General features: G+C 40.1%; 1 protein-coding gene across 1 annotated transcript; it reads right to left on the bottom strand.

Annotated features, from left to right (window-relative positions):
* Positions 1–289: 289 nt before the first annotated feature.
* Positions 290–24,013, bottom strand: fbxo32 (F-box protein 32). The gene is made up of 9 exons (XM_043688661.1): positions 23,556–24,013; positions 19,175–19,287; positions 12,296–12,345; positions 12,100–12,192; positions 8,173–8,266; positions 6,801–6,985; positions 5,097–5,279; positions 4,855–4,998; positions 290–4,126 (listed from the first exon to the last, which is right to left on the bottom strand). Exons 1-9 carry the CDS (start codon positions 23,666–23,668, stop codon positions 4,037–4,039), a joined length of 1,065 nt encoding a protein of 354 aa, XP_043544596.1. The 5' UTR covers positions 23,669–24,013; the 3' UTR covers positions 290–4,036.
* Between the last annotated feature and the right edge of the window lie 3,480 nt (positions 24,014–27,493).

The following is a 27,493-nucleotide window of genomic DNA, read 5'->3' as shown; positions in this document are numbered from 1 at the left end:
TCCTTGTCATATTAGAGACTCTTATATTTGTCACACAGAAGCATTTACACATTTTTACACATTTGACAGCCCTACATGATTGCTGGAACAAATTAATCATTTGTCCTATAAGGGAAGCACCTTGTAAACTCAGTACTTGAGTTATTTCTCTGGGGATACTGTTGGTGTCTCACTGGAGGTTAAATCAAGTGTTGATCAGGCGAATGTCTAAAATTTCCAGACCGACATCTCGCTGCTTACAGAAATGTGTATGTAAACTTTGTAAAGATCATTCAAAACTCAGACCCACTAAATTTTGAAGATATCAATTTATTAAAAAGATATCAATTAAAAATTTACAAAAGTATTTTACATCAGAGTATAGTGCTACTAATTTACAGATGTTCAAAAGCTTACAATGTGTCTCTGCAGAGACTATGTAAAGTCAACACAAATGGATCATTGTTTAACATGCAAAAATACAAGTTATGCTTCAACTATGCTAGAGGTTTAGGTAGAAAATTCCTGAGATTAAAAAACAGGAAGATTAACATCTGGAGCTGCATTCACCAACTCCAATATATAAAAATAGCATTGTAGTGATTAGATAGAAACTTGAACAAAGCAGCAAACTGCTATCTCTGAAAATCAGGAACAGGTTTCCTCTTAAAACAGAAATCACTGAAATCAAGTAACAGTACTGAACTTAAATGCATGTTTTGACCTTCGATTCATAAATCGCTACTTAAAATCATTCCTTGCCATGGCCGAAAGAAATCCAGCAATTGCAGTGTGAAAATTTCACCTGATGAGGGATTCAAGATTTACCAGCGCAATTGTAATATCTTGCTTTCTCAAACACTGACATCCACTACAGTGTTTCAGGATCACCATTATGTGATCTAATGACCTCCTACCACTTGGAGAACATGCTGATCATTATCTGAACTAAGTGGACTACCCACCCAAATGCAGTGTTGTATCGGAATCAGTGAAGTACAGGATACATTCAATAGAAAGCTTAGTTTGTAAAGTAACAAATGCAATTTTTAAAACAAGTCAACTCTGATGGAACTGAAACACACAGATCCAAAATTGGCTGTCAATTCCCTCCCATCTGATTCACACTATTGCACAAAGTAAAGGCTTATAAAGGGGTTAAAGTTGGACATCAATCTCAACCAATATACCCCTAACCACACGTTTACACCAAATAAGCCATATTTCCAATTAAACAAAGCAAAATACTGTTGATGAAAGATAATTGACCTAAAACATGTCAACTGTGTTTCTCTGTCTGCAGCACTATCTAATCTGTTGATTACCTTTAGACAAAACAAGAGGAGCCATTTATCCTCCTGAGCCTGTTCTACCATTCAATGAGATCATGGCTGATCTGCAACCTAGTTCCACATACTGCCTTTTCCCCATATGTTTGGCCAACAAAATATTATTCACCTCAGGATTAAGCTTAACAATTAAGCTAGCATCAACAGGCTTTTGTGGAAGAGAGTTCTAAACTTCTATGACCTTGTGTGAACAAGTATTTCCCATTTTTGTTTCTGAAAGTTCTTGAAAGTTTTTAGACTATAGCCTTCGTTCTCGACTCGGCAACTAGTAGAAATAGTTCATCTTTATCTATCCTATGGTTCTCCTCAATATGTTGAAAACTTTAATCAAATCATCCGTTAAACTTGGAAAAGGTGAACTCAAAATTCACTTCCAGAATTTGGTTGGTGATGATTATTTTCAATCATAATACCAACTGTTAACTTGCTCAAAGTGTAGCCAACACAGCTCTTGCATTCCAAATTGCAAGATAGAAGAGTAAATAATGTCAATGGTTCCTGTTTGAATGTATTGCTGAACACAGGTTATATTTAAAAAAGAATGTAGCTTCAGTTTCCACTATTCAGCATGAACCTACAAGTCTTCCTCTTGGGCTTACTGCCATCAGGTTTATATATAAACAAGCTGTGATTGCATAAAGCTTGACATAATTGAAGGTCAAATGTATATCTACATTTCATTTAATACAGTGAATTGTGTAAATAGGTTACGGTTATACAGTGGTCATCTATGGTTAGTAATAACAGTATGGTAAACTGTACAATAGTACCATTGTTGTCTTTACCAAAGCCAGTGTAACAAACTGAAAATGTGTAAACTAAATAATCACATTCCGTGAGCACCATTTTTCATAAAAGCTCTGACATTCTTCCAATGCCCATGTTATTCCGATATGCAGACTGGAACAATTTTATGCAGAAACTAACAAAAAGATGTCTTCAAATTTAGTCTGTTGTCTACACTAACAGGAAGTGGGTTATGATGGCAGTTGATGGTGAGCTAAGTCTGTCCATTGCCCCATTACTTTGGCATAGATGGAAGGGCTGCCAACTCTCTTTGGAACATATTTTTAGAGATATCATATGACCACCAACTGTCAAACACTCACCCTGACCCAACCAAACCATCATTATGGTATCATCACACAGCAAATCAGAAAACAAGTAGTCTCTTTGAACCCTGATTGGATAGCTCTTGACTGCCAGTCAGTCAATCTACCATTTTTACACCTACGATTTTTATCAAAAAATTATCAGAAGTTTTCAAAGAAAACAGGGGTATGAACACAACCTTTTTCTGCCAGCAAAATTTGCCCCATGTAGCATGCTGGAGTTTAACCTTCAGTTCCTGGTGAGTTAACGACAATCCCAGAGAATTGGTGGACTATTAGTGGTTGAAAATGGAACTAAAGTGTTGTAGTCACTTGACTGTGCACAGCATTGTACACAGACTTGTTACCTAAGATTATTATCTTGTACACATCAGGACAGGTGCAAGAATGCCCAATTTCAAAGGGAGCAAGAATTTAAACTGGATGAAAAGAGGGCACTGATATTCTTATGCAGCATATATTGTTGTTCCCTTAGAAATTTCGTAATTTTGTGCCTGTCCGGTTAAGTGTAAGATGAAAATCTTACACAGTATGTTTCTTTTTCAGCAATAAATTGTGCTTAAGGTTCACCCAATCTCATCCTCTATTACTGATCCTTCCTGGAGAGAAATATTGCCACCAGATTTCTATACCTGCTCCCCCTCCTTGATCAGGTCAGCTGGCAACCAACTGTGATTCAATACCAACTGCTTGCTGCATATATTAAATAAAGATTGTCAGGAAAATGCATTGGACCTCCCGTCTGAAATCATAATTAAAATCGCTCTCTTACTCACTCCTTGTTACTTCTCCATTATTGCACTATGTACAATTCCCTCACTCTAGACTGCCAACGTCTTTAACAGTGTACAGCATGGGAAGGAAATTATCAATCCAGCACCCACTTTACAATCTAACGTAACTATCAGATATTATTAAAAAATGTACAAAAACAAAATTGAAAGGATAACTGCGATGCTAACCACAATTTAAAAGTTCTTACAGCAGAACGGAGCACGACTCAAGTTGTTGTCAAGCAGTTGCCCCCCCTCACTGCCAATACCAATAATCAAACAGAATTGCTTTCAGTTGTATTCATATTACCCAGTGATTCTCCATACTAATTATGGGAAAGCGGAATACAATCAACTTGCAATTCGGAGGAAATAGTATCCCAAGCAGTGAGATAAGCATAAGCCAGTTTGAGTGTAAAATGGTTCCACACCTCAAATGGGTAGCACTGACCTGACTGGGCTTTCTGTGCATTACTCCCATTAAACCTATCAATCCCATTTTAGAAGAAAATATATCCGAATGCTTGTTGCATTCCCATGATGCTCTATAACCTATTTGACAGCATGATCTGAATTCAGGCAAAAAGCATTGTTTCAGTAACTTTCTGCTCAGGATATCCTATAGGATATTTACAAACTACAGATAATTTTATATTTAAAAAAAAAGACTTAATCCACCTCTGTCAGCTTCACTGTACAAAAGGAGGTATAAATATTATTGTACATTATTTACACATTTAAAAGCAAAGTACACAAAGTCAATAGCTCTCAAATCCCAATGGAAATTTGTTTTCACAGTGGGAGTCCTCTGGAATCTCCATGTTCAGAACTTGAAGAGACTGATGAAGTCAAGAGGTGAGACAGCAGTGTAAGAACCTTCTGAGTCATTGGATGTGCAAGGGTGATTTGTATCCTAGAATTGCAATGAGAGAGATAAACACTTTATAATATTTATAAATGAATGAAATGGACCAATGAAAAAAGATCATGGGATTGACAAATGAACAATCACATCAGTAATACTTGAATATGGCTTAAAAGAAGAAAGACTTTACCGAAGTTTTTTGGTTTGCACTCATCAAGAGAAATGCAAGAAGGACAAATTTCAAACATTTGGTGATTGGAAGAGATCCCGGTGAATTAATTTTAAAAGAGCAGGAGAATTCTCCTGGCATTCTGGACAATATTCATCCCTCTGAGACCAAAGAAGCTAATCATCTGGTAATTATCACAATGCTGGTAGTGGAAGCTTGTGGCACACAAACTGGCTACCACTTTGCCTAAACTACAGCAGTGACAACACTTCAAAAAGGTTCTTAATTGATGGTGAATCACATTGAGAAATTCGGAGATCATGGAAATTGACAGAGAAATACAAGACTTTTCTTATGAGCAAACAGCCTTATAAAGATGAATACACCCTTCACATGCGCCCCAGGTTCTGCATGCAAATGTAATAAAGTAGGATAATTTATCCAGTAATCAGAATTTATAGTTTTGAATGTAAATGTGTAATTCTATAAAATGGGAATAAATGGATGCTATTTTGAAGTATAAGGGAATAACATGTTATACAAAAAAAAAAGAAACAATTCTTTTTCCTGGATTGGACCACAGGTGTTGACAAAGCCACCAACTTACCTTCCAAAAGAGGATGTGACAATGTCGACAGAACTGTAGTGTGTCCCCATACTGTTCCTTCCTTGGGTAGCATCTGCTGAGCTTAAAATACATCTTCTTCCAATCCAAGTGGCCTTTTTCAGATAAAATGAGTCGTTTGCGAATCTACAATTAACAGGACAGAAGCTTGGTCTCTCTGAAGCTTGCTGAAGGGTTGTGTTGAATTTAAATTGAAACCAGATTTTTGTTCATGCATTACCTACCTGACGTTCTGTGAAGTGATAGCGGCATAGTCTCTTCCAGAGAAGGCGATCTTCACTCAGCACTTGCAGGTTTGGAGACACCTGTCCCAGACTGACAATGTCTCTCCCATCAGCCAACCTTTCCATGATGTTCAACTGCAGACACATTGGTAGGTCTGTGAGGGTCAGTCCTGTATTCAAAGGCTGCAAAACAAGAAACATCAAATGTTAATTGGGCCTAGAGGGTATTATAGAACAGGATTGTATCCTAACATGTCCCATTCTTCTATCACCCCAACTCTGCTCACTGACCTAAGCTGGTTCTTTAATCAGGCAAGTCCTTGATCTTAAACATTCTCATTTTCGTTTCCTAATCCCTCCACGGTACCCCACCCTCCAAAGCCCTTCATCTCTATCCAACCCCACAATCTTGGGGATCCTGGCACTCCAATCCCAGCCCCTTGAGCATCCGCTATTTTTATTACTTCATAATTGGTGTCCATGTCATCAGCTGCAATACCCATGTTCTTGAACACTATACAGGGTGCAGAGGAGGTTCGCCAGGATGTTTCCTGATATGGAGGGCGCTAGCTATGAAGAGAGGTGGAGTAGATTAGGATTATTTTCATTAGAAAGACAGAGGATGAGGGGGGACCTGATTGAGATCTACAAAATCATGAGAGGTATAGACAGAGTGGATAGCAAGACACCTTTCCCCAGGGTTGGGACTCTATTACTAGGGGTCATGAGTTCAAGGTGAAAGGGGAGACGTTTAAGGGAAATATTGTGGTAAGTTCTTCATGGAGAGGGTGGTGGGTACCTAGAACACGTTGCCAGTAGAGGTGGTAGCGGCAGACACGACAGCGTCATTTAAGATGTATCTAGATAGATATATGAATGAGTGGGGAGTGGAGAGATACAGATCCTTAGAAAATAGGTGACATATTTAGATAGAGGATCTGGTTCAGTGTAGGCTTGGAGGGCTGAAAGGCTTGTTCCTGTGCTGTAAGTTTCTTTGTTCATCTCCATCTATTCTCCTCCCTTTCAGATGGTTCTTAAAAATGACCTCTTTGGCCAAGCTTTTATTAACCTGTTGTAATATCTCCTTATGTGGCTTGTTGTCAAATTTCAGTGATGGCATTCAAAAACAGGTCATTGGTATTAATGAAATGGTGCCAAACAAGACGAATTTCAAAAGATCCAACCCACTGTTCAACACAACAAGAAAATAGCATAAAAATGATTCAAAGACTAGAGTTAAAATAGAATGCTTTGATAGAATATAGCCTTCAGCAGAGCCTCTTCAGTTGAGGGGTTGGAGCAGTCAATCACCCGCTTTAGGAAGGATCTGATAATGTCAGAGTCCCTGCCATGCTACAAAGTCACTCACCATTCTGACTTGGAAATCTATCACTGTTCTTCCAGTTTTTCTGCATTAAAATCCTGGAAAACCCTCCTTAACAACACAGTGGGTGTATCTACACTGAATAAACTGTCATGGTTCAAGACAGTAGCTCATCACTTTCTCAAGGACAACTAGGGATGGGCAATAAATGCTTCCCCAGCCTGGGACAGCTACGTTCCCATAATAAATTAAAAAGATTTATGCTTATTATTTAAAATCGCTCCTTTAGTACAAATTACAAATGTCTAATAAGAGTCCAAATAGAATGGGCATGTTTTCCTTTATGTGCCTCGGAGTTGCTGTTTATGGCTACCACTTACCCTGATGATACGAATATTGTTCAGTTGCTGCTGCCAGTGCATAATGACCTCCATTCTGTAGACCCAGGTGTTTATGTTTCCCACCAACACACACTTGCCCACACCATTCACCAGCGCGCAAAGAGTTGTGTACAGACTATTCAGCAGCTCTTTAATTAGTCGGATATCCTGCTGGTCTTCAAGCACTAAAAAAATGACCAAAATATTCTTAATATTAAAAATAGATGCTCTAAGAATGAATAGTTAGGAGTGGAGATAAGAGGGGAAATTTGTAGAGATGAGGAGATTACAGAAAAAAAAGTTAAAGGTGTTAAATAATGAAACATCTATTGTCACTGAATTACAACCAACTTGCATTTATATGGCACTTAAGTGCAATAAAGTGTCTTACACTAATGCATTATCAAGCAAAATTTGACACCAAGTCACACAATGTTATGTTTGGAGACCAAAAGCTTGGCCAAAGAGATAGATTCTAAGAAAATATTAAAAGGAAGTGACAGCATGGAGAGATTTAGGGAGAGAATCCCAGAGTACAGAATCCAGTCAGCTGAAGGGACAACTACCAATAGGAAAGTGATTTAAATCAGGGATATTCAAGAGCTCAAAATGAGGAAGACAAGAAATCTCAGAGGATAGTGGGACTACAGGGGGTGACAATTATAAAAAAGGGGATGAGAGGTCATGGAGATAGCTCAAAACAAAAATAAGAATCTTTAAATTGCGGTGCTTGAAATTGGCTGATCAGGTTGTCATTTTGCGAGAAATTGGGCAACTTTCCAAAATAAATGCAACCGGACAAGATATTCAAGGATCTTAATTGTGTCATCATGGCAGTGGTGAACAATGAATCACTTCCAACCAATTGATCCCATGTTCTAGGCTCTTCATCGGAATCACTAATAGAATTCATAATTATCACCTCAGTCCTAAAGACTGAACGATAGGCACACATATGCTGCAACTACTGGAAATAAAAATTCTTAATAGCACAAAAATAAAAGATTTTGTTTTAAAAACTAACTATTCTCCCTCAAAATAAGCTTTCGCATTTTGATTCTCAAAGTACTTATTTAATTCATGCAGTGCAGTTGGCTTCATTACCAAATGCAGACTGAAGTTGTAGTCTGCTTTGTATCCATATCACTTGCCAAGTGGATTAGCACAGAAGAATTTGCGAGAACTGCTCACTAATTTTCTAATGCCGTCTTAATGGATTCTTAACTCTATAAGAGTACAAACAAAGAATTTTCCTCTTGCTTTCCATCATTAGATCTAGGAAATTCTAGTTAAATATGAAAGTAGAACAAAGAAACAACTCGAAGGTGATTTTATAATATGGAGACCAGCACTGTTCACAGTTACTGCTCACCTTTCTGTACAACTTTCTCCAGAATGTTCATGTAGTTTTTCTGGGCAATCCCACTGAGGGACGTGAGCTGGGATTTTGCAATGAGCTCCAGCAACTGCAAATAGAAAATAACATTGGCATCATTTTAGCACAACAGAGCAATTCCATAAGTCACTCAGCTGTTCCAAATGTGATTAATTATACAGTTGCAATGGCCTAAGTTGAGTTCATCTGCTCTATATCAAGGGGTGTGTATGTGTTTGTGTGTGTTACTGAGGGCTGGATATTCATGCACTCCTGCTGGTGAGGGGGGAACATATAAAACAGTCAGGTGTATAGCTCACCATATTCCACCTCACACTGAAGTTGACCCCCATTAACAGGTGGGAGGAGGCAAATAACATAAATCAATAAATAAAAAGGTCTGTGAGGCTACACTGCAAGCATATTGACCAGGTAATACACTGCCCATACCATTATATGACTGGAATGAGCAAGTGGGCAGGCTGTTTGTAAACAGCTAAGATGAACGAAGGCAGGAATTAAATTGGGGAGTGGGTGGGAAAAACAGAGTGAGAACATGAGAGACAGAGAGATGGGGGTCACCATGTGCTTTTCAGTGGCAACCACCCCACAATGTAATCATCTCATACACATGCACACCCAACCTGCCTTCCAGACCCTCGCACCCAATATCACTCCTCCCCTAATCTGATAAACTAGCATTCCTCTTTGTCCTAAAGCCACATAATGGATTTTTTGGGGGAACAGCCATAAACTTCTTTGCATTCCTTACTGCAGTCCAGACAGTGCCCACTATTGAGCTGATGACCTGCTGGAACTGATGGAGCTGCTGAAAGGGACTGACTCCCACATGGGAGAGGGATTCTGCTCTCTCTATAACAAAACATTGCAGAAACTCAGCAAGTCTGGCAGCATTTATGGGAAGAATGACCCTCTTCATCAGAAGTCCTGCTCTCTACCATTTTGGTCTACCTGCAGTGTATTTTATTAGTGGGGTTGGCTTCTTGCAGGTATGCTGACTTTGCTTCCAGGAGGTGATGTACAGTCCATCTCTACCCCTGTAAACTACAGGCAAAGGCAGAAGGGGTTATGGCAGGAGGTGTTATTGAGTAAAGTTTAATATTAGGAATTCTGGATGAACACGAACTCTAACTTGCAGCAACATTTCACTAAAATTAATTTGTATTGTTTCTCAATTAGTACTGGGCCATTGGAAAATTGAGCAAAGTTCAAATCACTTGGAGTAATCAAATATTTCAGTTTTTAAAATTTTGCTGACAATGGTTAAAATATAGAAATAAGGAACAGGAATTCCCCATTAACAGACATGGTCAGGGTGAACCACTCTTCCCCTTCCTTTGCAGGAGTGCACGTTATCTCCATTGGTCAACACTCAGTTTTTGAGCAGTTCACAGTAATAAAAATTGTCTCAAATCAATTACCTGGTCCTCAGTGCACAAAGAATAGAAGAAAAAATTCAGCATAATTTTGCTCATTCATTTACACTGCTCCTCGTGTCACCCACGTACAGGCCATCACTAATGGCAAATGTTGTGGGTTAGTCTGTCTTTTGTATCTTTAATTTGTTTGCAGAGTAAAAACACTAAGAAGTAGTGTAGAGAAATCAAAATGAATTTACCTAGTGCTTTGGTAGGGAAAGATAGTTAACCCTCTGGACCGTTCATCCAGAACAAAAAGGATTTACATCCTGTTCACTTACCTTCAACTGCACTTCAAGACAATGATGAATCAGCCAGTAGGTTTAGCTGTACTGTCAAAAGGTGGCATCTTTCAGATGAGACATTAAACCAAGACACTGCCCTCTCAAGTGAAAGCAAAAGATATTATGGTATTTGTTGCCAAGAAGAGCAGAGCAGAGCAGAGTTATCCCTGGTATCCTGATCCTTCAGTCGTTACCACAGAAAGAAAATCCAGTCATTATCAGATTGTTGTTTCTGGCCGTTCAGCATGTGCAGTCATGTTTTTGACACTTCAACAATGACTACATTTCTAAAAATACCTTAGTGACTGTGACCTGCTTTTTTAGGGGGGGAGGGGGGGGTGGAAATTTCCCACAATTGGGAAGGGTGATACATAAATCCAAGCATTTTCTTTAGAGTCAAATGATAGCCCCTTCACTCAAAGGACACACACTTTTGCTCTTTCTAAACAGGAGTGAACTGTTAGTTCACTGTCTGAGCCTGAGTGTCATCTGTTAACGAACAGAGTTGAGATGACACAAGATACTGGTTGGAGAGAATGGAGGGGCAGCAGAGAACATGGCAGGAATTCCAAACAGTTCCACTTCCATCAGCACCTTTCTAGTCCCAGCAACAACACACTGGGATACTGTATCAGCTGTTGGCTTTGTCACTCAGTATGATGATTTGACTTATGATTGATAGCTGGGGCTGCTATCCTTTATGACTCAAGCTAATGGATCCCTACTTGAACTGGATGGTGACCAGCGCAAACAGATCATTTTCGGTGGTGGTGGCGGCGGGGGGGAAGAAAGAGAGAGAGAGAGAGGAGGAGGAGAGTCTGTGCATCAGCAAAAATTGCAAAAGTCCAACTGATACACAACTAAAAGGAAACTCTTCTTGGAGATGAGCAACCTTTCTTTTCCAGAAAGCAAACTCTCTTCATAAAGTGACTCAGCAATTCATGGGATTACAAGCTGTAAGTCAAGACCTATATAGGATTTCCTGGTATGAACAACACAAAAACAGCCCACTGGCACAACTGATTTATGCTGGACTTTATGCTCCCACTTCTCTTCATCTCATCCTTTCATCATATCTTTATACTCCTTTCTCTGACACATATTTTCAGGGGAAAGCTGTATCTCCACTTTCACCTCAACAATTCCATGTGGTTATAATTTCCACAGTCTCACTATTCTCTAGGCAAAGTGATTCACTGGAATTCCTTTAATAGACTTATTAGTGACAATTTTATATTTATGACCGTCTAATTCTGGTCTCCCTTACAGGTAGAAACATCATGTCCACATCTATCCTCATCAAACCCCTTTCAGAAGTTTAAAAGATCTCTATACGTCACCCTGGAGTCGACTCTCCGTACCCCCAATTAAACAAAAAAAAGAGCCCAAACCAGTCTATCCTTCTTTCTTTGTATGTCAGTTTCAGTTAGTAACAAATCAAAAATGTATTGAAGAAATCTAAATAGTTACTATAAAGGATTCAGGAAGGGCAGCCATTTATGTGCACATTGTATGTTGCTGGACAAAGACAGTTTCCAATGTTGCCTTGTTTGATGCTTGACAAGCTGTTTCGATTTCAGAGCAGTACAATTTCCATCAGATGGAATTACTTCTCCTCCTGTCTGTACAATGAAGGATTCACTGTAATCCCCAATAGTCCTTTAGCTGGTGTAAAATTGCAATTAATCATTAATGAGGTGGAAATAAAGGCAAAAATAAATTTAAAACACTTACATTTGTATACCACCTTTAATGACAACCAGATGTCCCTTAGGGCTTCACAGTCAATGGAATATTTTTGATGGATAGTGGCTATTGCAACATGGAATATGTACCCGCCAACTGTGCACAGCAAGCTCCCACAAACAGTGGGACAGAAATCAGTTTGAGAAATATTAATTGGGGGATAAATACACTCCAGGATACCAGGGGCAAGGGAGATTTGAAATAGTGCCACAGGATGTTTTACACCCACCTGAGCAGGGTAGCTGGGTTTAACCTCACACCTGAAAGATCAGACCTCAAATAGTGCAGCTCTCCCTCAGCACTGTACTGGAGTGTCAGTATTCTTTTTTGTGCAACTTGAATCCACAATTTCTTTGACTCAAAAGGTGGGAGATCTCCCAACAGAGACACGGCTACAACAACCCATAACAGTAAAATTTTCAACTGAACACAACAGAAATGTGAAGACCACCTACCCTCACAACATAGTGAAATCTTCTGGTATCTAATATTGCACTGGAAAAATCTAAACGGTTGAAAGCTTCACCCAAAGTACAATATCCATGACGCTGGAAGAGAAACAAGAGACTGTCAGTACTGTTGATGGAGATCTGATTAATGCAGGATCAGTGAACTTGTGGCTGTTTATTGATATAACCCATTATTACTTACCTCCTTTGTACTTCCTTTGTGAACAGAAATCCAAGTCTCTTGGTGGAAATCTGAAGGTAAACAAATGTAGTAAACATTATTTGTTGACTGCAAGAATTGCCTGACTAAATACACAGACAACTCAAATGATTTCAAAGCAACAAATATCTGAACATTTGATCCCAGATCTACTAAAGGCTACAGTGAGACATTAAACATCTACCTACAACCATCATTTATAAGCCCTGGCTGACATGGTTGCATTTTGATTCGGACTTATGGTGAAGCTCTGGAAAAAGTCACGTGATGATTTAAACCTCTCCAGGCACAAGTTTCGATGGGGCATGCTGCGTAATCGCACCCTCAACAACTTCTTTTGAATTGTGTCAGCTCATCAAGCCTATCACTGAACCAGTCCATGTTCAAATGCAATACGATCTGGACAATGCCCAGACTCGGGCTAACAAGGGGCAAGTAACATTCACGCCACACAAATGCCAGGCATCTCTAATAAGAGACAATCTAACCACTGCTCTTTGGCAAGCAAATGGTATTTCCATCACTGAATCCCCAGCTGTCAACATCCTCAGGATTACCATTGACCAGAAACTCAACTGGACTCGCAGCAGAAACCGTAGCCTCAAGGGCAAGTCAGAGGCTAGAAATATTGCATCAAGTAACTCATCTCCTGACCACCCAATGCCGATCCACCATCTACAAGGCACAAGTCAGGAATGTGATGGAATTCTCACTTGCTATGATGGGTGCAATTTCAATACTCAAGAAGCTTGACACCATCCAGGACAAAGCAGCCCACTTGATTGGCACCACATCCATAAACAACACCCTCCACCATATTCATAAGATGCACTGTACTATTCATAAGATGCACTGCAGAAATTCACCAAAGATCCTCAGGCTGCACTTTCCAAATCCACAACCACTTCTATGTATAAGGAAAAGAGCAACAGATATATGGGAACACCACCGCCTACAAGTTTCCCTCCAAGCCACTCGCTATCTGGACTGTTCCTTTAGATCACTGTTCCTGGGTCAAAATCCTGGATTTCCCTCCCTAACATTATTGTGGGTCAACTTACAACACAGATTGTTGTGGTTCAAGAAGGTAGCTCACCACCACCTTCTGAAGACAATTATGGGCGGGCAATAAATGCTGGCCAGCCAGCAACTCCCACACCCCATTAGTGAATAAAAAGAAAAATTCTTCCCATATACAATTCCCCAATCACTAAACCTGTGCACCTGAGATGAGGAGGTTGTCCTATGATGAGAGGCTGAGTGAAGTGAGTCTATATTAGAAGAATGAGAGCTGATCTTATTGACACATGTCAGATTCTGAAGGGACTTGATAGAGTGGATAGTGAGAGATCTTCCCTGCTAGTCAGAGAATCTAAATCAAGGGGACACAATCTCAGGATAAGGGCTAATCATTAGAACTGAGAAGTGAAATTACTTCACTCAAAGGGTTGAAAATCTGTATAACTCTCTTCCAGGGAGCCTCCATTACTGAATACATTCAAGACTATGATAGACAGGTTCTTGTCTCTAAGGGAATCAAGTGAGATGGGGAGTAGGCAGGAAATGGAAGAGAAGCCCAAGATCAGTCATAAAATCATAGGATCCCTACAATGTGGAAACAGGCCATTTGGCCCAACAACTTCACACCGATCCTCCGAACAGTATCGCACCCAGACCCATTCCCCTACCCTATTACTTCACTTTTCCCCTGACTAATGCACCTAACCCACACATCCCTGAACACTCTAGGCAATTTAGCATAGCCAATTCTCCTGACCTGCATATCTTGGACTGTGGGAGGAAACCGGAGCACCCAGAGAAAACCCCGTAGACACAGAGACAATGTGCAAACCCCACACAGTCAGTTGCCAGAGGCTGGAATTGAACCCAGATCCCTAGCGTTGTGGGACAGCAGTGCTTACTACTGAGCCACCATGCTGATCATGACCATATTGATTGGCAGAGCAGGCCCTAGGGATTATATCATCTCCTCCTGTTCCTATTTCTTGTTCACAACATAGCCCCATTCCCATGCTCATGCACTACTTCCAAACAATTCACTTTCTTGAAGGAGGTCAATGATCAGAAGTAAGCCCTCAAAGGACGACAAAGAGTAACTAATCACAGAGCACCAAAGTATCCATTCCATCCACTGTGTCTGTGCCAACTCTTTGAAGAAGCTATCCAATCAGTCTCACATCCTTCCCTGTTCTTTCCAAAAGTCTTTATAACTCCAAAGTATTAAACATTGTAGAGATGTGCAAAGTGATGTAATTTAGTAGGAAGAATGATGAAAGGCAACATGGAATCTTTATTCTACGGGGTTGAGTCTACGGGGTTTCCTCCGGGTGCTCTGGTTTCCTCCCACAATCCAAAGATGTGCAAGTCAGGTGAATTGGCCATGCTAAATTGCTCAGAGTGTTCAGGGATGTGTGGGTTAGGTGCATTAGTCAGGGGAAATGTGAAGTAATAGGGTAGGGGAATGGGCCTGGGCGATACTGTTCAGAGGGTCAGTTCATTTCTAAAGATGGGGAGGAACAAAGAGATCAAGGTACATGTGCATAAATTGAAGGTGTCCAGTCTCCTACAAAGTGGTTCATAAAGTTGAAGTAATCCTGGACTTCGTAAAAAGAGGCAAAGGGTACAAAAACAAAGATACAATGAATCTTGACAGATCATTTGGTTTGACTTCAAATGGAGTTAAATTCGGAGTACTGCACTTTCAGAAAGGATTCAAAAGTCTCTTGAGAGGGTGCACTTAAGATTTAAGACAATAGTTCAAGGGCTGAGGAATTTCAGTTTGGAGAATAGTTTAGAGAAAATTAGGTTCAGAGAAGATTTGCAAGGAGGTGTCCAAAATCATGAGCACTTTGGGCAGAGTAGATAGGAAGGACCTGATGGATTCATTCATGACTTTCAAAAGTGAATTAGATAAGTATTGTTGGGAACAGAATGCAGGATTACATGGAAAAGGCTCAGGAGTGGGACAAGCAAGTTGCTCTTGCTGAGAATTGACATGGCTTATATGGGCTGAATGATCACCTTGTCTGATGGAACCAAACCACAATTACTGCCCACCAACAGAACTCTGAACAACCATAACCCTCAAATAGATCACAAACCATGATTTTATTAAATGATGGAGAAGCTGAAAGGGATAAATAAACTAAACTAGTCCTGCTTCTATTTTATCTTATATTTATTTAACAATGATCCATATCCTTAGCCTAGTCAACTTCAATCCCCAGTACATATTTCTCAGTAATAGTTATTCAATAGACTAGATGGGATTGAGGTGCATAAGGAGGAGCTGTAAGCAATTCTGGAAATTGTAAAACTAGATAAGTCCCCTGGGCCGGATGGAATTTATCCTAAGATTCACTGGGAAGCCAGGGAGGAGATTGCCGTGCCTTTGGCTTTGATCTTTATGTCGTCGTTGTCTACAGGAATAGTGCCAGAAGAATAGAGGATAGCAAATGTTGGTCTCTTGTTCAAGATGGGGAGTAGAGACAACCCTGGAAATTATAGAGCTGTGAGCCTTACTTTGGTTGTGGGTAAAGTGTTGGAAAGGGTTATAAGAGATAGGATTTATTATCATCTAGAGAGGAATAAGTTGATTAGGGATAGTCAACATGGTTTTATGAAGGGTAGGTCGTGCCTCACAAACCTTATTGAGTTCTTTGAGAAGGTAACCAAACAGGTGGATGAGGGTAAAGCAGTTGATGTGATATATATGGATTTCAATAATGTGTTTGATAAGGTTCCCCACAGTAGGCTATTGCTTAAAATACGGAGGTACGGAACTGAGGGTGATTTAGTGGTCTGGATCAGAAATTGGCTAGCTGATTAGGAGGGTGGTGATTGGTGGGAAATACTCATCCTGGAGTTCAGTTACTGGTGGGGTACCACAAGGATCTGTTTTGGGTCCATTGTTTTGTCATTTTTATAAATGACCTGGATGAGAGCATAGAAGGATGGGTTAGTAAATGTGCGGATGACACTAAGGGTGGTAGAGTTGTGAATAGTGACAAAGAATGTTGTAGGTTACAGAGAGACATAGATAAGTTGCAGAGCTGAGCCGAGAGGTGGCAAATGGAGTTTAATGCAGAAAAGTGTGAGTTGAGTCACTTTGAAAGGAGTAACAGGAATGCAGAATACTGGGCTAATGGGAAGATTCTTGGTAGCGTAGATGAGCAGAGAGATCTTAGTGTCCAGATCCTTGAAAGTTGCCACCCAGGTTGATAGGGTTGTGAAGAAGGCATATGGTGTGTTAGCTTTTATTGGTAGAGGGATTGAGTTTTGGAACTATGAGATCATGCTGCAGCTGTACAAAACTCTGGTGCGGCCACATTTGGACTATTGCGTACAGTTCTGATCACCACATTATAGGAAGGATGTGGAAGTTTAGAAAGGGTTCAGAGGAGATTTACTAGGATGTTGCCTGGTGTGGAGGGAAGGTGTTACAAGGAAAGGCTGAGGGACTGGAGGCTGTTTTAATTAGAGAGAAGAAGGTTGAGAGGTGACTTTATTGAGACATAAGATAATCACAGGATTAGATAGGTTGGATAGTGAAAGCCTTTTTCCTTGGATGGCAATAGCTAGCACAAGGGAACATAGTTTTAATTTGAGGAGTGATAGATGTGGGTCAGATGTCAGAGTTAGTTTCTTTACTCAGAGAGTTGTAGGCACGTGGAGTGCACTGCCTGCAACAGTAATAGGCTCGCCAACTTTAAGGGCATTTAAGTGGTCATTGGATAGACATCTGAACGAGAATGGAATAGTGTAGGTTAGATGGGTTTCAGATTGGTTCCACAGGTCAGCGCAACTTTGAGGGCTGAAGGGCCTGTACTGCGCTGTAATGTTCTAATACTGCAGTAGCTGGAAGTTTATATCATGTCTGCTATCTGCAGAGAAGACTACATTTTGCTATTACTTGGGATTTATAGGCTACAATATAAAATAATTTAACCTTATAAAAAGTCATCATCATCTCATTTATTTTACGGCAGCCCAAAAAAAATATCTGAATCAAATATTTTAGCATATAAGGCCATGAGTGCTGATAGGTGAATCAGCTTGAGTTTTCATGGGTCATATTAACCCAGGCCACAAGAGGAAAAAGAAACAAACCAGCTTTAAGAAAAAGGTGGTGCTTAAATAAAGGAACAGCGAATGATACAGCTCAGAAAGAGACCTCTCAGGCCATCATGCCTGTGCTGGTTCTTTGAAACTGAAAACAGCTTAACCAAAAACCACCTTAAATTATGTATCATTAGTACAGTCAAGCATTTATATGGATGACATGAGAACTGAAGTTTTGATTTTGTACAAGCCAAAATGGTCTGTGCGCTATGAATTCTATATGCGGCCTCAATAGTTAAATCACCACAACAGGAATGTCTTCAGAGTTCTAGATTGTCTCTTGGATCAGAATGTGGGCAGTCCCCATTTGTACGCCTAAACAGAGTTCTCAACACTTGCAGTTCAATTGGTAAGGTGGGAGCAACCCAGAGGAAGCAGGGCTGTGACCCAACAGCCTGTTGAAGGCCTGATAACTCTTCAACTTCTGACAGTGACCTGTTTATCGTCTCCCTCACCTCACACCAAACATGACAGAAGCAATGTTATCTCAGGGTGGCACAGAGAAAACAGCAATGATATATTCGCATCAGTCTAATCTCTTGGGACATTTGAAACATTTCTAGTTAAGGTCAAGAGAATCAGTACTGCTCATCTGAGACAGAGATCTCAACCATACATATTTCACATGACAATTCTCAGTGAAAACAGCAAAGAAATAATTTTCATTTACGTAGCACCTTTCAGGATATTACAAGTACTGTACAGGAAATAAAGTATATTTTGAAATGCTGAACTCATGTAACGCAGGAAAATACTGCAGCAGGTTTGTCCACAGCAAGCTCTCACAAACATCAACGGGATAATAACCAGATAATAATATGCTTTCATGCATTGGTGCAGGAATACATGTTGACCAGAACACCAAGGGGAACTCTGCTGCTTTTCTTCAAAACAGTCAGTTTGATATCTAACTCAAAAGGCAGCATCTCTAACTATGTGGCACTTTCTGAGGACTGCACGAAGGTGTCAGCCTTGAAATTGTGTTTATGTATCTGGAGAAGACACTTACTTTTTAAAATGTGTTTACCAGTTCTAGATTCTCCTAGGAGGAATATCCATTTAAAATCTACCCTGCCAAGTCTCCTCTATATTTTATATGTTTCGATGTCAAACAGAGGGAACAAGATTGGCTCAGTTAGTTTGACTCACATATTCATGCTGTTTCCTTGGAGGGTGTTATGGAAGCATTTGCAGGCTAATCAACAAACTGATTGGTTGCATTGTGAACACTCCTTCTTTAGGCAAGAAGTCCTTGAGAGGGTCATGAACTCAGTGCCTTATGGTTCAGAGGTGGGAGTGCTACCAGCTAAGCTACAACATGCCATTGTTTGCATTGACTAACATGATGTCTTGATGGATAATGTTGGACAGTTAATTGGCAGCCACTTTTCCTACATTACAACATTGACTGCACTTCTCTGCTTACAGAACATTTGGATAGATCCTGAAATGCTGTGTAAATGAAAGTTTCTTCTCAAACTGAAAAAAAAAGTAACAAAATTCTATTAGGTGCTCAACACTTTACTCATGTAGAATAAGCATTTGCGGCCAACTCCTTCCTGACTGATTGCCATTATGGGATAATTCATGGTTGGAACATTTCCCAAAACTAAAATTGCACAACAGTTTCAAATATTCAGTTTAGAAGATAAAAGTTATGGCTTAAAGAGACTAATCTTAAACATTCTGAAGTCTACTCAAAAGGTGATGAAAACTCACATTGGATTTTTGTGTTGTTGTTCAGCAGGTCCTTCTTTCTCTTTTTTGTCATCATATCACAACCAACACTCTTCAAAAGGTTCTCCTTGTTAAAATCCTCTTCATCACAGAAACTATGTAAAGACAAATGTGAAACATGAATTGTGCTGTAAGACATGAACAGTTCAATGCAAAAAGTGGCCAATTAAATCAGCAGGAAATATGCTTTGCGTCTAGACACTATGAGAAAGGGGAAATCCACCAATATTTTCTCAAGTCTCACTATTCCAGGCTTCCAGTTGTAAAAGTATTGCAGAGGGCAGAAAAGTTTGTTTGACTGGCATTATAAAGTGAGCCAATTGGAATGTCTGTTTGCTTTCCAATGGATCTAGAAATGGTGCTACCCTAATGGATAACTTGGGTGACCAATGGTAGGAGTTTGGGGCTGGGTCACGTGATGAAACCTCCAAGACATAGTGCAGAGTGAGACTGTTTGCACCCAATATTGTGCTGGTACTTACATCTTACACAAACCTCCTTGGGCTCCGATAGCAACTCCAGACTTTGCTCCAACTGATGTTAACTACTTTAAAACTAGTTTAACTACTAATCCATGCCATTCAATAGTTGTAAAATGTCATCTCCAAGAGCCCACTCTGGGAGCTAATTTTTTTCCCTCTAACCAGCTACATTTCAGAATCAGACTTATTTCTGTTATTGTCTCAAAGGATAGCAAATTTCCAAGGCTCTTGTGCACTGATAAATAAACTTGTTTTGACAAGTCTCAATTTCTACAAGTTAAATCTATTCTTACTTTAGAATCTAACACAAAAATATACTAGAAGCCTGCAATGGTGCAGTTTACAGATTGGAACTAGTTCTGCGAACTTTGTAGTAACGAAGCAAGGGCTCTACAATTATGTAAAATATGAGGGGGGGGAGGGGGGAAGTGATAGGAAGGCCTGTTGCTGGGGCGCGAGTAGGAGGAGACTTGAGTGAAGCATAAATAGCAGCATGGATCAGTTCAGCTGAACTATGTAAATTCTAATTATTTTCATGCAAAAGCAGAACCAGTTTCTAACTTCAAAACAGTTTTTTTTTACACTGACCAGAAAAGAAATGGCTGAAATAATCTTTAGGCCTTCTTTTGAATGGTTATTATTCAAGATAGAAGAGCAAGATTTTAAACAAACATGATCATTTTTAGGCCACAGATTACCATTCGGCAAGGGAAGTTGGTTGTGAACAGCCAACCACAAGTTATTTATAGCATTGATCTGTGACTTGACTTAGCCAGTCCCATGTCTGTAGAAAGAGCTCAATGGGATTTGAACAAAAAACAAACATCACCCCAAAGAGGAGGATGCAATAAAACTGCACACACAGGTTCTCCTGGCTCCAGCAAACTCTTCCAACAAACTGGAAGCTGCTGCAAAAAACATTTGAAAGATGTTACCCAGTGGTCTGTAAATTGGCTCCCTGGCAGACAGCCAGTGTCAATGAAGGCAAGCCCTGAGCAGGTGGGGGGAGGTGGTGTGGAAGTGATAATGAAACAAACTAAGAGGAAGGGACCACTTTTAAAAAGGTATTTTGATGACTTATTAGTTCACATCAATCTGAGAAGTGTTGCTTAGTACAGAAACTGCTGTATTCCCTCAACACAGGAAAAGCAGGAAGCTATTCAGCCCTTTCCATCATTTAATCAGATCATGGCTGATCTATATCTTAGCTCCATGTACCAATCTGTATTTGTTAAACTTTGATACTTTACCTAACAAAGATCTATCAATTAATCTGTTTTGGCGTTTTGTCAATTGACTTCAAGCCTTAGTAACATTGCAAAGAAGAGAGTTTCAACTTTCCACTCCCTTTTGTTTAAAGTGGTACTTCCTGACATCATCCTGAACAATCCAGCTCTAATCCTAAAGTTATATCCTTTATATGTCTGTTATAAACTATGCACTCTCCCCACCATGTTCCCAAGAAAATCTAAATTTGTCATAATTTTCCCAGTCTGCAATGCCTCAAAATATACAAACATTCTTGCTGTGCAGATTTGATATTTTTGCCAAAACAAATGGGGGGAAAAATTAATCATCTTGAGTAAATGTTTTCATGTTTTGGCACAATGTATTGTCCTGAATGAGAGGTTTCCACCCAATTCCTGTAAACCTTGATATCACTGATCCAGGAAAGAGAATGAACTTCAACACATTCTGCAAACATACAGTTTTAAACAATTCTAAATTGATAAAAAGCAACCATATTTCAAAAATAATATTTTAGAAACTCTTAAATCAACCTTAAAGAACATCATCTGCCATTATAACGTATCATTCTTTGGATGGGGGCATTGTCATCAAGGCCTGGAAGGTGGTGGTGTCAAACTGCCTTCTTGAACGACTGTAATCGATATGGTCGAAGTATAGCAAAGTGCTGTAAGGGAAGTAATTCCAAGATTTTGAAGCTCCATAACATTGTTCCAAGTCAATTTGGTGTGTGACTTGGAGAGATCTTAGACGTGATGGTGATCCCATTGCGTCTTTTCCTTGTCTTTCCAGGCCATAAAGGTTGCATGATAAGAAGCCTTGGTAAGATACTGCAGTGATCTTGTACACATACACATTGTTGCCACTATGTGACAACAGGGGAGGGGATGAATCTTTAACGTGATAGATGATGTGTCTGAACAAAACTAAAATTTTCTTTATGCAGTTACTTGTCCCTGCTGCTCACTGAGTAAGTGCAAAAACAGTTTTGCTTCCAAAACCCTCCAATATTTCTGCACTCTTTTCAATTTTAGCCACTTGTGCACGAGTTTCATTGCCCAACTACTGACAATGGTACCTTCACCCTCCTCAGGGCGAAGCTGTAGAATTTCCTCCTGCTCTGCCTCTCTCTCTTCCCTCAAGACACTCTTTAAAGCCTACTTGTTTAACCAAGCTTTAAATCCTCTGTTTTAATATCTCCTTTATATGTGCTCAGTGCACATATTTTGTTTGATAACACATTTTTACCAAGATAAATGTAAGCTGTTGTTGCTTCACTGATGATTTTTTTTCAACCAAGAAGGGCCCAGATCTCTGGTCTGACCATCAAATGTCATAAGTCCTCATCCCTGCTTTGTGATCACAGTCAGAAGGAAAACATGTCTGGACATGGATCACAGTCAGGCTTGCCTGAAAAATACCACCCGCATCGAGAAGAGTCTGCTGATGCTGACCATCTGATCTCACACTGGCAGAGTGCCAGACATCAGCAGTCTGACTACCACTCTTTCCCGTTCATCAAGAGCCTTGTTACATACATCTTTCTCTTGAAAACCTGGAATGGCAAACAAAAAGTTGTTTTCAACAATAACTATCAGTCAATTGTCCTAGCAGCTCATCCACAAAGACGGCAGGAATTGTCAGGTCACAAGGCAAACTCAGGGGTAACAACAGGTTCCACAATAAAAGGCAACAGGTGTTTACTTGTATCTTACACAACAGCCCAGCAATCAGAAGGGACTTTTTCCTTCCTTGCACTGTGTCCTGGCAAACACAAACGTGTGTGAATTAGCATTAGTGTTTTTTTTTAAAAAGTTCCAAAAATATATCAAAGTGTTGAGTTTTCGCAAGAATATTTTGCACTAAGTTTTTCAATCACTTTAATATGTAACTCTTTGGTCTTTTCAAATGTCGATATTTACTAGGCAGTACAGATGAGTAATGCTGTCAGCGGGATCTGTTTGTTTTCATCAGCTGTTCCAACTGTAACATTTTTAACAAGGAACGCTTATGTAAAGAAAATGATGTTCTCAGTGTCCTCTCACGCCAAGCCACAATCTCGAAGATAAAATAAAAATCTGGTCGTCGAACGTCATGTCTCCAGAGCGAAAAAAATTACCCTAATCTGCTGCAACATTCTTCCAATGTCTCTTTTAAGAGGACACAATGTACAATCACAATTTAGCCTAGGAATAGACACTTTGTTGACCCCCAAAATTATAAGACCCAGATTTCAAACAAAAAAGACACACTTTTATTATTTTTCATCACTAGACTGTAAGACGCTGTTTGTGTTTACTTGTAGATAGATGCAATTACTGTAGCACTGCATACCATGTTTTGCTCCCTAACCATAAAACCAACTTGTTTCGCTTGACTTCCTTGCGGTGTTGCCTATAATGTCATGTTCGAAACTATTTCCTCTGTTTGTTAACTTTAACACATTAGTTCCCTTTTTGGACCAATCTATTTCTTCTCCAATTACAATGGTATTTAAGCCTGAATTCAGTAAGAAAAGCACCTTTTTGAATACAGACTTACAAGAAACTTTTCTTTAAAAAAATGCACATAAATTCTTGCTGTGGTCACCGAGGTTTGCTGAGTTGTGAACACTGGAGCTAGAGGTAACTAACCTGTTCAGCGGCGTGACATTATTGTTTGTTTCATCGTTGGATCTTTTCCAGCCGTTGTCAGTTTTGATCCAACTCTGGCCGGGAGATCTCCAGTCCTGACCCAAAAACGGCATCTTTTCAGGCACTGAAACAACGCTACCTCTGTTACAAACAAAACAGTGATAACGTCACTTTCTACTGGCCAGAACTTCACTCCCCCGCTTCGGTTGCTGTTGCTGAAGAGTGGGAGAAATATTTATCTAACTCCTTGAAGATGCTCCTGTTTATTTTAACAGAGATGCTTAGTTTGCATACTCCAAATTTCCTCTAAAGTGATCAGATCTTTTTCTTCCCCCTCTGTCATACAATTGCTGTCACCGATATTTCCTTTGCTTCTTCTTGCCTTTACTTTCCGCTAAATCTTATATTCTGTCTGCGTTTCCGAGTTCCTTCAGCCTCCCGATCCTTGTTTCTTTGGGGTCTGTAAAGTTGTTCCCGACTGCTTATTTATACAGCCCCTTTGTTGCCGGAAGAGATCGTAGCTCCGCCCTCCCATCCCATCCCCCAGCTCAAGTTGCATAGTGCAATCCCAAAACATGCAGCTTGTTCACATGACACATTGTTTTTCCTGTTCGGCTGCTGGAACAGCGTGATCCAGTGCGAGTTGCACAAGGGGGAAGGAGGAAAAGAGGGGAATAAAGGGCACATTGACAACAAATGCAACACTGGAGTTGCTACACGATCAGTCCCTCTCTCCTTGTAGCTGGTGATTTCCACTTCTCATTGCTTTGACTACGTCAGTATGTACACTAAGACTCGCAACATGTTTCATGAGATCCAGTTAAAGCTGAATCTAACTTGACAAGAATTGATGATCGACACAAGAAGTTGAGTTGAGAATAAAATACCCCTTTATGGCTGTACTTATTTGGCGCTTTTAACACTTAAAGTTCAGATACTTCACATGAGCAATATAAAACTAAAGTTGACAGGGATACGCATAAGGGCAGACTTTGGTCAAATTCTGTTCCTGTTTGGTTGCGCCGGGGAATGGGTTGGACAAAGATTGCAAGAGGCTTGATTACCATCAAAAACTGACCTTTTATTTAATACAGAAAATATTAACCCCTCGTACCTACAGAACAAAAGTTCACAGAAAACTTCTAGACACAACGCTCTGAGTCACGTGCTCTTACATCATTTCCCTGATGATGTGGACAAACCGATTTACATAGTCACATTAACCCTTCACATTACGTCTCCAGCCCATGTCTCTGGAGATAACTGCTGTGGCAATTTCACCTATCTACCCACCATGTTCTCAGCTCTCTAGGAGGAGATGAAGAATTTGAGTTCTCCATCTTTTCTCTCAAACTCTGTTGGGCAGATTGAGAACCAGAAGATGACACCAGTTCACCATTCAGACCATCTTCCAGGTCCTCTGAACCATTGGTGAATTCTGTAAAAGGTCATCTCTTTGTATAAAACACATGCATTTTTTGTCTCTCCTCACTATTCCATATCCAGTTTCAAGATAGTGTCGTGGATGCAATGTTTTCTTATGAATTTGGTCTCATGAGTCATGGACCACAGTGACTCTTGAAATTCGAGATCTGGTTCTGTGCACTGTAGTGATGATTGTAATTCCTTGTTTGATTGAAACAGTACTCATGCACCTTCTCCCTTACTCTGGGCACAAATCAAGATTTTCTCCTGCTAATGGATTGCACATGTGATGCAATTGGAAATCATCTCTTTCAATGATTTTGAGAGACCAGGCCACAAGACAGAATTATGTGCATTCCACAATACTTCATGATACCCAGGTAACGCAGGTGTAACCCCTGAGACATCAAGTCTGAGGAATCTAGAAATGACCAATTTCTAATCACAAATCAGCATGTCATCCATGACACTAATTGTCTACATTAATTAAGATATTGCATCAGAACAGGATTGTAAGAGTTATATTCCTTTGATACCATGCTCACAGATTTGAGTACATTCTTCATCTGAATTTCATGCATTTCAGATCTCATTTGAACATTTACTGTTGAAGGTAGGTACATGACTGTTAGTAAAAGAAAGGATTCCATGTCTTTACCAAAATTTAAATCCCCTTGTTCAGACCTTGCTAAAGGAACACACGACAATGAGTCTGCTGTAGCATGTTTCTTCCCTTGCACCTATTCAGTTAAATCTCATCAATCTCAAATAAGATGTTTGCACTCTTAATGGCATCTTTGCTAGTTCCTACTATTCGGAGAAAGTGAGGACTACAGATGCTGGCTTCCTGATGAAGGGTTTATGCCTGAAACGTCCATTCTCCTGCTCCTTGGATACTGTCTGACCTGCTGAGCTTTTCCAGTGCCACATTTTTCAATTCCTTCCAAAGGCTTGTGGACCATCTCAGTTGTGAACTGAAGGTCCCCAGGTCATAGTCTGCAAACATCTCGCAAGCCCAGGTAGGATTGAATTTGTCTTTTTCAATAACTACATATTTTTACTCTGTTCCTATCAAAGATCAAGATACATAGTATACCATTTTACGTTTCCCATCCCTTAAATCTGGAATAGTACAAGTTCAGTTGATGATGCATCTGTGGCAACAATAACACGCTGTTCTGGGTTATAATGCGCAACACGTCCAGTGAAATTAATATTTCTTTGATCCTTTAAAGCAACATCTTGATCTTCTCCCCAGCACCAAAACTGGTTTGGCCTTAGCAACTGACCGAGTATTTCATTAACATGTTCTAAATTGGATATGAATGTCCCTATTTGATTCATAATTCCACAAGTAGCTGACACTCTGTGACAATTCAAGGATTTGGAAATTCTTTGGTTTCCTGAGAATCTGTTCTGACCACTGATGCACATACATTATGCTCTAGGAATTTAATGATTGGTGACAAGAACTCATATTTAGTATTGAGGTTAAGTCTAGCTTCTTGTAAATGTTGCAGGACAGATTTCACTGCAGCATGATGCTGTGTTGTCATTATCACTTGAGTATGATTGACCATCTAGAAAATTCCGTTTCACTGGTCATGGGTTCTTTGAGTCCTTGCATGGCTGATGAGTCCAGTCCTAAAGCTGCGTCTCCGACCACACATTTGACCAGTGTTTCTAGGAGGTGGAATTGGTCCTTGGCCTTGAGATAGCTTACATTCCTCTCTCTGGTTCCTTTCTGTACTTCCTCATGTATAGATGGATGTTCTCTACAATCTTCATACTGATGCAGCTTTTGCCTGCTACACTGAGACCACTTGGTTATGGTGGCTATCATGCCCTCTTTGCACTTCCCTTGATTCAGTGCAATCACATCTCCACTCCCAAAATCCACAAACTTCACAGTATTGGTCAGTTTTCACCAGTGGTCTCCCTTTCACCTCAAATGACTGCACAGTTCTGTTTTCTGACATCTGGCTGGCTGATTAACTGGGCAAAAGTGAGGACTGCAGATGCTAGAAACCAGAGTTTAGATCAGAGTGGTGCTGGAAAAGCACAGCAGGTCAGGCAGCATCCGAGGAGCAGGAAAATCGACGTTTCGGGCAAAAGCCCTTCATCAGGAATAGAGGCAGGGAGCCTCCAGGGTGGAGAGGAGAGATAAATGGGGTTGGGGGTGGTGGGGGGGAGTGGTGGCTGGGGAGAAGGTAGCAATGACTCCAATAGGTGAATGGGGGTGGGGGTGAAGATGATAGGTCAGAGAGGAGGGTGGAGCGGATAAGTGGGGGAAGGGAGATTGGCAGGTACGACACGTCATGAGGACATGATTAACTGTACTGCCTTTGACAATGTCAAACCACCCTTTGCCTGCAAGAAGTTTGCTAAAGCCTCATCTCAGATACCTACAACCATTCAGTCCTGGATTAATTCTTCTTTAAACTTACCATCTACCCATTATCTGCAATCCGGTATCCGTCATTAATAAAGAGTTCTCATTCCCTGTTGGTCAG

This window comes from Chiloscyllium plagiosum, chromosome 4 (genome assembly GCF_004010195.1).
Source record: "Chiloscyllium plagiosum isolate BGI_BamShark_2017 chromosome 4, ASM401019v2, whole genome shotgun sequence".
Lineage (NCBI taxonomy): Eukaryota > Metazoa > Chordata > Chondrichthyes > Orectolobiformes > Hemiscylliidae > Chiloscyllium > Chiloscyllium plagiosum.
Note: the sequence above shows the minus strand (reverse complement) of the source record. Positions and strands in the feature narration are given on the sequence as shown.